Source organism: Zophobas morio, unplaced genomic scaffold (assembly GCF_036711695.1).
Source record: "Zophobas morio isolate AGI-343-1 ecotype UQ-CSIRO unplaced genomic scaffold, CSIRO_AGI_Zmor_V1 ptg000023l, whole genome shotgun sequence".
Taxonomy (NCBI): Eukaryota; Metazoa; Arthropoda; class Insecta; order Coleoptera; family Tenebrionidae; genus Zophobas; species Zophobas morio.
Window position 1 is genome coordinate 1,163,403 of NW_026972128.1, and position 12,588 is coordinate 1,175,990.

The 12,588-nt window shown below is 32.6% G+C and overlaps 1 protein-coding gene across 6 annotated transcripts in view; it reads left to right on the forward strand.

The window, feature by feature from the left end:
• LOC135134452 (orexin receptor type 2-like) overlaps positions 1-12,588 on the forward strand; it is a 185,637-nt gene that overhangs the window by 113,643 nt on the left and 59,406 nt on the right. For all 6 annotated transcript variants that reach the window (XR_010281312.1, XR_010281313.1, XM_064063133.1 and 3 more), the window contains 2 exons: positions 4,493-4,590; positions 6,850-7,134. Coding sequence is in view for 4 of the 6 variants with exons in the window: in XM_064063133.1 (XP_063919203.1) it covers positions 4,493-4,590; positions 6,850-7,134 (383 nt within the window). In the remaining 2 variants the exon portion in view is untranslated. The remainder of the gene's footprint in view (positions 1-4,492; positions 4,591-6,849; positions 7,135-12,588) is intronic.

The following is a 12,588-nucleotide window of genomic DNA, read 5'->3' on the forward strand; positions in this document are numbered from 1 at the left end:
GTGCTTTCCAGGAATGGGTTTGACGGTACGCTTTTAAGAAATCGAAAATTTAAACATAGAGTACATACATACAGGGTTATTCACAACAAGCTCCACGCCTAAAAAATTTAAAACGCAATCAAGAATACAGTGCATAGCAGTCTTTGATATTTACCATCCCCATTGTTTTTAACTAAAATATAGTTAGCTGTTCGGTTTTGATAATTTGGAAATAAACGTCAATTGTTAGATTGAAAGCAAAAACAAGTAAATTCAAAGTAAGAGTTCATCAAGGTACGGATAATATTCTCGATACAAACATGAAGCACTCAACATAGATCAAAATTATATTAGCTCTAATCAGTCTTTTTGATGTTTGAATACAGTCTGCATCAATTCTTCCGAAATGTCAAATTTAACGTGGTAATATCTGACATTACGTCAATGTTATTACACAAAACGGGTAGATAACTCATGTTTTATTTGTTTTAAAATGGTATTAAATATCAAAGGTGGTTTTGAAATTGTATTTTTGTATGCGTGTGGAATTTTTTAGGCATGGAGCATCTCGTGAATAACCTGTATATCCCATTCCAAACACGTGTGATTTAAAGGATACTTTGTGCGTGCCTGTTGACAAAAAGTTAGATTTTCTAGACTCTGAAGTGCCACTTTTGTTGTCTACTAACAAAATATCACTCTTCAGACAATAGTTTCCTTAACATTGATAACTGGAGCGATAAACAATTTACCACCAGTAGAGTGTTAGCAAGTTTAGCAGTTTGTTTCTGCATAGAAAAATTCCAACATATTGGAATATGTATTTACCTCTGTACAAACACGAAAAACTTTAAATATAAAAGCGACAAGATAAATGGTGAATTATTATGTGCCATAAAATTACAAATATACAGTTATAGTTTGTATAGACAGACCATTAGCGAACTTTGATGTTTAATTTAATAAAATAAGTAGATCAACACCTTATCATTATACAAAAATATTCTCGCAGTAAGTGATGTTTATTTTAATTTTAATAAAAGAAGTAATCATGTTAATTTACCTATGTTACGATATCTTTCACTCTTACAATCTAGTGGAGAGTTAAAGAAGACACTAGGGAAATCTCCACGTCTTATATACGAACTGATAATGTGTTTGCCAACCTTAAAGCGAAAATTTCAGCGTTAATACATGTTCGTACCCCATTTGTCAGACAATAAGGGAATTATCTAAATTTAAATAATGCAGATTTATTAAAAAGTAAAAATAGAAATTAAAACAAGAACTTGTTTAGAGATAAATTTGATCAGTTTAGTTGATGAGAATTATAGAATTTTTTAACAAAAATGTAGAGAATAATGGAATTATTCTGTTAATAGAATACCAGGGACGTTATTAAAATGTACTCCCGTAATACTAGAAAAAGTCTTAAATATCTTAAACAATAGAACTTATGTTATCATACTTACCTAAAACTCAAATGAGTATGCTTTGTAATTTTTTTGTAAATAAACCGTTTGCTATTACGGAAAGGGCAAAGTAGTATACTAGATTTTTAGCTTTAATAGTACATTATACATTAAGTTTTATAAACACCTCTGTGTACTCAAGAATTTAAGGTCGAGTAGAACGAGTGGTTAAAAAAGGAGTGCCTCAGACGTTTATAAATAACGTGCGATCAAAAATAAAACACCTCTAGTCACTACTCGATGCACAAATGTTTTTTGAACGTATGGCGTAGCTGACATCGTACAATGTACATCTGTCAGTGTCAAACTCGTTCTGTCACTTCTTATTGCTCTAATCTGTCACTATTCGATCTATCGATCTAAGCTCAAATTATTGTTACGACGGTCGCTACGCCATACGTTCAGAAAACATTTGAGTATCGAGAAGTAAGTAGAGGTGTTTTTTATTTGATCGCTCGTTATGTTACATACAAAGTTTTTTTACAACTTCAAATTAAAACCATTTATCGGAATTCTGAAATGTATTACCCTACAAAAATTAAAATACCAACGTCATGAATATTATAAAAGTTTTGTTAAACTAATACTTCTACTTGACAACACGAAACTCAGCATTAATAAGAGACCCCACATATCATTAACAAAATTTAGCCTTCTTCAGCGACTCTGGTACTGCGCCACACAATAAATATCAGCCCTAGAATCTATTAAAATGATTTGGTTTGGTCGGCAGCAAATCAGTCGTCTCCGCAGCCGTATCTCGCATTATCAGGCGGTGTGCATACAATGTTCAACTTTAAAATGACTCTTACCGACATCAAAAAGTCAATATTCACAACTGTCAATTTGATAAGAAGCAACTTCAGGCCACGACTAAAAACACTAATTTCAGTCCGTGACTTAGGTGGCTGTTTAGCCATATGGCTCATGTCTGTCAAACCTACGTTAGCACCGGCACTGGTGAGATGATAACTTAAAATGACATTTTAGATACGGAAGTAGAAAAATACTATTATGGTCAATTACGATATTTTTTAGCATCCATAATGTATTACCATTATTATACTAGTCCATAATGGTAAAGCAAATTGAGCTCAATGGTCAAGATTTTTGTTTGTTAAATTTTTCGGATTCTTAAAACAATATGTTAATACTAATTTGAGAATATTAATAAATAAGAAAAAAAATTGGTCCAAAGTTACTTCGACACAACTTCCCTCGCCTTTGAAGTACAGTCCAACAAATCTTCCTTCTTTGAAAAATTATAAAAAAAAAATTTCTGATAACCTTTATCTAGTAAAAACTAAGGGTGTAAAGGACACCTCAAACCCCCTGCGCCGCGGGGGTGCAACTTCCAAGGGGGTGCCGTCCGCAGACATACGGACAATATGAAATATATTCAAAGCAAATAAACAACGTATTATTATCAGTGTACATGCTTAACTTCGTTTGTTTATGTTTATATGTATATCGAAAGAATGTCACGTAGAAATTCTCACATTTTCTAGAAAATGAAGTTCTTAATTTGATAAAAAAAATTGGTGGAAGGCTATGCGTATAATCCGACAGATCCAGGTCTTTAAACAAACTATAAAATTTGATTTTACATCTTCGTTTTGTGATAACCCCCGTAAAGTAAAAACCAGCGCCATAAATAACACCCCCGCAGCCCCTGCGCCGTACGGATAATGTAAAATATATTTAAAGCACATAACTAACGGGATAAAATGTCCTGCACCACTAGGTAATAGCAATTTGAAGCTCAAGTGTTTATTTATGTTTATGCATCGAAAACATGTCACATAGAAATTATTTTGAGATGAATGAGTTCGTTTTCTCAAAACAGAAGACCTAAAAAATATTAATAAAACTACAGTCAAACAAAGTGTTCGGAATATTAATTTTTCTTTTCGGAAAAATGGGGTAATATCAACATAGATGATATTAGTCAAAGCACAAAAGAAAAGTAGGCACAACGCAAGTTCGGCATTGAACCCTCGACCTCAGCTCGCCGTTCGCCGAGAAAGCTACTGTGCCACGGGAACTTATATGCCGTGCTGGTGATATAACGTTATTATACCTTGCAAATATTTTTGCGAAAATTGAACGCGAAAAAACTGAAAGCGGATCATTTAATTGAAATGACGTCATCAAATTGTTACTGGAGATGATGAGCCAAATTTCGGTTCATATTTAACCATCCATGTGATATTTGTAATAATATATAATAATTTCTAATATACATACGAAATTTGACAACAATTGGTCCAGGAGTTTCAGAGATTACGTGTCTAATAAAAATGGATGCAGACACCAGACATACAGACAGACAGACAGACAGACAGACAGACAGATAGACAGATAGACAGATAGCCAGATAGACAGATAGATAGACAGATAGATAGGTAGACAAACAGACAGACAGACAGACAAACCGAAACAGGAGACTTTTTTTCGTACTGTGGGAGTCACGAACGAAGAAAATATCTGACTATAGTCAACTTGACAACTTTGTATCGTGAGACTATATTTTCAGAAATTTCATTCATTTTTCTTTTTCATTTTTAAAATTCTATTTAATATTACATAAAGAGCTTTTAACGTACTCGTAAGAAGGTTTTTGTTTCTAGTATTTTATATCAGACGTCTACAATTTAATAAAAGAATTAGTACAAAATTATAACATGTCCTTTGGTAAAACAGCTATCAATAAGAGCATAAATAAGGGCATTTAATTTTTTTTTGCATTTTTAGCTGTGTGTTTTTGAATTTTTAGTGCATATTTTCTGAGCACGTGACATTGCTACGTATTTGTCTCAATTTTAAAACCCTTTCCATTGAGTTACCATTATCTTCAAACGTTAAAACAACATTCTGCAATTCAAGGAATCTATGTCCAACTATTTACGTATGTTTAAAGCGTTATAATATGCAACGTTAGGTATGACAAATGGATGTTACACTAGACATATTCGTTGAATTAATGCATCTACGTAACACAACTGTGACCCGGACTTAACACGGGATTTTCGACGTTCCAGGATTGATTATGCTGTTCGCCTATTCGATGATGAGTCGCACTCTCTGCTCCGGAGTTCCACCTTTCGACAGCAACGATGGACTGGCCTCTGTGCAACAGGTGAGTACAACGTTAAGTATGCAAGCAAATTTGCACTTTTTGTATATTCCCAACATCCACGGCACTTCAAAGGGTGTCGCTTGAGCTTAATTGGATAACTGCATTTTGCCCCCGTTTTAGAGAATTCATCAGCAGCTAATAGCTTATTCGGCTCAAATATTTGCGTAATCATTCTTCCAGTTCCCCATCTGGTTTCGACGGAATTTGCGATCAATGTTGGAGTCTAATTGCCTTATACTCCCCTTCGATGGAGGGAAAAGTATTCTTCAATTTGAAAGGAATTTAGAGATTTATTGAAAGATGTATTTTCAAATAAAGCGATGCTTTGGATTTCGGACTCAATATTATTGTTTGTTTACCATAAGAAGTCGCAAGCAGACAATTTTTAAATTTAACATTTTATTGTAGTGTCAGCTTTATATGCTGAAACGCAAAGATTTTAAATCACACTGACTGGTCTAGAATGAAAAATCAGCAAGCCAAAAATAGGTTGATCATAGTGGGTTTGACAGGATAATGCTAATCGATGAGCACGTAAAGATTTGAGTCATCATTACGTAAAAAAGTTTGTTAATTAAAAGTACCCATAAGCACTTTCGTTATTATTTTACGTTCTTTTCATTTTAATAATGTTAATACAAAATACATGATACTTAAAACATAAAACTTAAGGTAGTGCAAATACCATGTGCACGATATTTCCATCATATATATTAAATTAGACACAATCGGTCCAGCAGTTTCGGAGATTATCCGTCTAATGAAAATCGACACAGACGACAACTAGACAGACAGAAACGGGAGATCTATTTATTCATACTGTAAGAGTATGAGAAAACGTAAAAGTAACCATTCGCCAAAAAAAAACGCAAAGTAAAATCTGTGACATCAAATAAATATAAAATTTCTGCGGGAACAGCCATTATAATCCGTTAATAAAAATAGTGAATTAGGAGTGGATGTAAAGAATAAATACCTTAGATGCACAATATGTTAACGTTCGGTACATTTAACGAGGAAAGAAAAACACATAATCATGTTTTGTAAATTCGATCCTAAATTTATTTAGCTATTTAATTCATATTTAAAATTATCAACGTATTATGCGAAAAATATGGAATGCGAAAAAACAAATATCTGGGTTCTTTTAATTTTACATTGTTTGGTAATCCGTCTGTTGACTTCGATTTCAATGAAATATGAATATGGGGCAAAAAGCAGAAAATGTCAGGAAAAAGGCACATTTAAATTCATTGTCGCTTCAAGAATTATTATTGTTCAATTGTTTAATTTTAAATTATCGTAAAACTGCAATGAATAATCTCCTGTGACTACATCAAGTTGTAAACAAAATTATTAAAAAGCTCGTAATACATTTACATTTATGTGACTGCGGGAATAAACAGTAGGAATAAATACAATACAGTATTTCCACAGAGGTTTCTCGCCCACGTGTTTCTGTTAACTTATCACTAACAGTAGTTTTTAAATATGTAGCATTGCAAGTTTTGACAACTTTTACTAAAATATTAGAACAACAAGATTATAAGTAAATTAATATACCTTTTAAGATGCTGTTTCTAGAATCTTTGCTATCTTCTGTGTTGTTACTTTGTTCTGAAGCTTAGACTAAAATTGCTGCTATCATACCACTATGGTAAGATTTTATTGCTGTACTCTAATAAAACTTATTATTTCTACTACAGTTACAGTTTTAAGTGTCAGTAAAATGCTAGATGAGTTCTTGATACCTTGGTAACACTCTGTATAACAAGTAAAGATTATTAATTTATTACTAGTGTTTTCATATTCTAATGTTAACATGAATGATTTGAGATCACTACAATGTAGTTTATATTAAACATTTAGAAAAATGCAAAACAGATTAAGACAAACAAACAAACCAGAGTTGAAACCTGTTTTTTCTTTTATATCACACCGCCAGAAAACACCCATCATATTTCGTTCTGATGCGATCATTCTCAATTAATTCCTCAACTAAATAATTAAAATTCCACAACTTGCTGCAGACGCCAGACCCGCCATCAATAAGATCAAATAAACACGCCACCAACCAATACGAAACCTGGAAATCAACCGTAACCACCGAGCTTCGCAACCTAGGGCATACACAAATTGCTCAAACATTTACAGTCTGATCCAGCATCAACAAACTTTGCTTACAATACAGGCACTCAGTTGAAACACCAAGGCACCGAGCATTTATTACAAAATTAATGACTCCTTTTCTACTTTCAGAGGAACCGACTTATACGAAGTCGAAGGCGAGTCGCATGCATCCTCCTCCTCTTGGCTTTCGTCTTCGCAGGCTGCTGGCTCCCATACCACATCATCAGTCTTGTAGATGACATCAACGGCGCTTCGACAGACGAAAGCCTAAAAACGAAGCTACTTCTACTAGGCCACGCCAATTCCGCCCTTAACCCTATTATTTATTGCGCTCTGTCGCGCAGATTCAGAAATTCCATCAGAGATTTGATCTGTGTCGAGATACACTTTACCAGACGGCGGCAAAATATGCAGGTATGTAAAATATTCGACTTCTCAAATCATCATTAAATCACACTTTTTGTAACTTGAGTGATGTATTTATAAACAATTGTTAAAGTACAATTCCATCCCATTTCAGAAAAAAAAATGTGTGCATCACGTCTCTGAAGCATGTTTTTGTCATGTAATTATGACACATTCGTTCGTGACAAAAAAAATCACTACCTTGATACACAGATAACGATTTGGCAGAGCTGAAAATTTCTGCCGGCTTTGGAGAAAATGAATTTAAATGGATTAAACTGATTTAATGGGGTTAGCGAGTGTGAATGGATGTGGGCAGGATAACATCATTTTTTACAGTTGGGTGGAAGTGTTTGCATTATAATGGGAAAAGTTTGTGTGTGCATTACGTTAGTTGGGTAAGACTTTAATTGGAGGATGCTTTAAAGTTTGCCGCGAAAATATAGGTAATCAAATATTTGTATGAAGTTTTAACACAAAAACGGATAAACTCGTTAAATACCCCGCTCCGACATTTTAGTCGCTGTTGTCAGCTGATAAACTACTTAGCTCTTAATAAAGTGACCGTTTTTACGTGGTTCGCTACAAGAGTTTTCACCAATTATTCACTTTTGCTTTCGACGGAAATGTGGAACTTACAGCTCATTTATTAACACAAGCTGATGTTTCACTAAATCAAACTTTGATAATTAATTTTACGTAAACTCTTCACATCTGATCTATTGATTTTATGCAAATTATAAAATGAAAATACAATATTCGCCCTTCCATTCACATTTTAAAGATGTTCTAACACTGAAATTTACTCGCACAAATATACGTAGCAACGTCACGAAGTCAGGGTAAGTTTAGCTGTCAGATACTTGGTAAAATTTTCATTGTTTTTGTAACAACATTTTAAGTTTAGTTTGGTTTCTATTTGTTTATGCTACTATGTATACTTGCTAGATCTACGTCAATTGAAAAAATTTTACTTACAGCAGCAGGCTTGTTAATTAATATTGAATATTTGTCTCAGAAAACCGTTGCATAAACTACTCCAAAACCGACTACTTTAAGATAAAAATCTTTTTCATTTTTAACATAGGTACTATGAATTCATCAATAAAATATGCAATATACCTACGCGGACTAACGAAAAGTTACCACACTTGTACGATAATAATTGCAACTTATGCAATATTTAAAATATGTTAAAAAGCTGTTTTTACGATTACCCAAAATTATTAAAAACCAAAATTCAAAAGTGATAATCATGGGTTAAATCAAAAAGCACCATCGTTTCACTGTTTATCAAAAATAGTTTTTTATATATGGTTTCAGTTTCTCATATGGTCGTGTTTATAAAATATAGAGTGTATTTCATTTCAAGTATACAGGATGAGCCTCTAAGCGTTCCTCTATTCCTTAATTATTAAAAACTATTAGAAAGAGCAAAGTTGTACGGTTCTTTGAAGACCATACACTAAAATTATTTTCAACTCTACAGAGTGTTCTGTTTTCAAAGCGTAACACAACCTAGTTTTTTTTTTTAGTGGAATACATTACATATTTTTATATATTTTAATTGACATGTAATGTTTTAAAATTTTATAAGCACTATGTGTATGAAAATTTGATTTATTTCATACCATAATAAGGTGCGTACCTTTGTTTATCTTTCCATAAAATATTGCAACAGAGATCTTCAAAATAATATTGCGGTTTTTTTTGTGGACCCCTACATTGTCAAAAAAAATCGAGAGAATTGGAATAACATGGCAACGTCGCATCGAAATTTCAAAAATAAACTCTAGTTACAAAATCTACGAGAATATGTAAAAATATATAAGGTATTGTATTCAAAAAAAAGCTAAAAAAAATAATAAAACACTCTGTGTAGTCGAAAATAATGTTTGCGTATGCTACATAAAAAACAAAAACAATTTTAGTAGTAGTAGTAGTAACTTTTTTCTGTCTCTAATAATAAAACAAATATCGAGAATCGCACGTTAGCGCTCACGCTGTATATATAAAATACGAGTAAATTAAGCCAAAGTGAATTTATAAAATAAGTGAGTGACCATAAAAGCCTTTTTTTTACATGGAACTACCCCTCTTATATTTCTTTGTTCAGTGACATAAAATTGGCAAAGAATCGTATAACAAAATTTAGGAACAATTTTGCAATGTACCAAAAACAGTTGTTTCGTTTAAAAATAAAAGTTGTCTTCATTTCTGGCTAAAACCCAAAGTGCTGATTCAAGTGCATGAGAGAAAAGAAGAGGAAGGAAAAGAAAAGCAGAAAAATGAAAAAAAAAATGGTTAACATTCTACAACTACACTTGTTAACATTTATAATGTTTGTTGCTGCATTTTTTCAGTAAATTTATATGGTTTATGATTATTTAAAGCACCAAAACGTCAACGTTACAGTGAAAAGCCATTCACTAATTTTGGAAATATTTTTAAAACTTTACTTTTACTTGGCAACTTCTAACGATCGAGCTATAACCCTCACAACTAACACGTAGTACATATTAAAAACTTACGTTAATTGGATAATTTTGTTTTCATGGTTAAAAGCTGATCAATTAATAACAATAAATAATTCGCACAACTTATTTGAACTAAATATCTGGTAAGAAGCATGCACATAGACACATTTGTGAAACGCCGAGAAAATATGACATTAAATATTCGTCAAAATGACCTTATTACAATTCTTCCCTCGACTTTCACTACGGAAATTAATAACGCCTACAACTACAAACTAAAATTTTATATTTATTAAAATTTTGTATCAAAGGCCTTCGCAGCACCATTGCATTTTCATCAGGAGCTAACCCTTATTTATCGATTTTAAAACGTTCACAGCATTTTATCGTGGGCTCAATCACGGCATTATTACTTCGAATCGAGTATTTTATCAAAAATGAAAAAAACATTATTGATTTAAAATTACGTTGAAAGTTATGGTAAAAACAATGCAAGCATTTAATTTCTTGAAGTTTTAATATACCGTCTGCGCTCTGTTTCACTTACCTGAAGGAACTCCTGCTAAAAAATTTCTGATAATAAATCTTGGCAACATACCCAACAAATTTATTTTATGCAAATCAAAACAGAAAAATTTGAAGAATGCATCCAAGCAGCACCTTTAAAATAGCATGCGATTAATTACTTGCAAGGGTTTATTTAAGCTTTCGTAGCTGGTAAGAGCCCACGTCATGCTTATTTTTAATTAAGGGAAGAAATAATTAATGAAAGAAAATGTATATGACGAGAAAGCTGTGTCTAAAAATCAAGAAGAATCCAAACAAAGTCACCCCAATGAGAGTTCTAACTCCAATTTATTTGAAGTACAGAAACAATATTGTTTTAATTAACTACAAAAATGCCCACAGGTGTAACGAAGTAATTTTAAATTATATAACAAGATACAAAAAAAAAACTCGTAAGTAGGGAAGGCAAATGCAGTATTAAAAACTCTGTCACCAATGGAAACTTTTCATCACCGCTGACAAATTGAACACATTTTTCACCCTACTTTTAATTTAATTTTTTTAATATTCTCAGGTAAAACGACTTGATTGCTTCCACGTGGCTACTAAATATCGTATTTTCATTCGCACTGAAGGTCTGTTGTTCAAACGAGTTATAGGTTTTCATCTCCATTTGACGTTGTAAACAAATGTAATACTAACAAAACATTTCTTTTATCCCCATATTTTGTATTGTTGAAAGGAAGCGTACGATTATGAAACCTGGTAATAAAATTATCTGAAAATACGAGTTCCTATTCCGGTGCTTCGCCCCACATACAATAGTACGGAAGAGAAATGGGACACATAAAAACTATCAAACCGTCACATGTTAAAAAAACTCAACCAATTTTTCCGCATTTAGAATAGAAAATCGCAAGGGCGGAAAGCTGCTAAATGCGTGAATTTACGACGAACAAACGAGAAAAGGGTTTTTAGGTTTAAACGATTACAGTCGAAATGAAAAACTCTTTTATTATTTTTTTATAATATGTAAAATTCCACTTTGTGCGTTTTTTGTGTTACGCCTTGTGTACCTATATGAACTGAAAAAATTAATGTTTGCAAAAAATGCGGTTATATTTACACTCGCACTGAAACTCCAGGAACATGTTTAATTAAAAAATTAAAACATTCATAAAAGTTGAAACCAACATTTTGCAATTAATATTGTTTGGAATTTCAGTTGCAATTAACCGTGAACACATCGAGTGGATAATTGCTAAATGTAGTTTAAACCATTTTGCAGTGGCCTTTTATTTTGCTATTTATTTAAAGAGCAAGTGCAGTACATGTGTTAAAACAGTGTTTAGAAAAACAAGACAAATTAAAATGAGCACATACATAAAAACTCTTAGCTTCGCTAAACGCTCAGGAATCGTCGGTGTTGCGGTAAAGTGGTAATGCTAATGAAATATCAAACTCAAACTTAAATGAGAAATATTTATAAATTTATTTAACAGGTGCAGAGACAAGTTTCAACACCATTCCATCATCCTAATTACACTTACAGTCCGCTGACGTTGATAAATAAATTCTTGTTCCCTTTTTGTCCCGAATAATTGAATCAATTTATTATTTCCTCAATCTCAAGCTACATTCAGCTCTCAAAAAACAACGCTGAATCATATTGCTTTTAATCATCTATCATTTACAGCAAGCATCCTCTCTCTTTAAATTTTTTTCGCTATAATCGAATAGTTCCCTGCATCTCTTTTACTTTTTATACTCAACCCACACGTCAAAAAACCTTCGAAACTTTCACCGGCCGCTTTATTTCACATTTTGACTATTATTAATGACACTCTGATTCTACGCAGACTGACAATAATTTAACTGGAAATTGTTTTTCAATTAGTATCGTTATCCTTTCCCCTTTTTCCTTATTTGATAAATTAAACTTTTTTGCGTCCACGAGAACGCGAGAGGCGAAATTAATGTGTGATTTAGTTAACGATGCAAACAATAAAGCGGCTGATTCCTAAGTACTTAGAGAGGGCTTCAGAACAATAATTAATGGACGACTGACAGTGACAAGTATATAAAATTGAGGTTACTTTATTCTCTCGTAAATAAAGACCTAACAAACTTTCGACGATATTATCTTTGGGGAAGTTTGATTCTGGTTGCTGGTTGCAACGTCGATGAAAAAAATTGCTTTGGCGAAGTTGCGAAGCGAATGAATGATATGGAAATAATTAAAAAAATGAAACGCCCTATTTACAGCTTTAGGTTTGTCATGAAAAAATATAAAAAGGCAAGTACGGTCGTGGACAGTGAATTTCGTCCACCCAATTTCTTTGACAGAAAAAAAACTCTAAATTAGCCCTTAGATCCTTCTAACCTTTTTTTGTCATTTTGACATAAAGGGGCAAACTAATTTACATTTGTCTTTCATAGCACTTCTGAGAAGTTGAAAAAGTTAAGTAAAACAGGTACG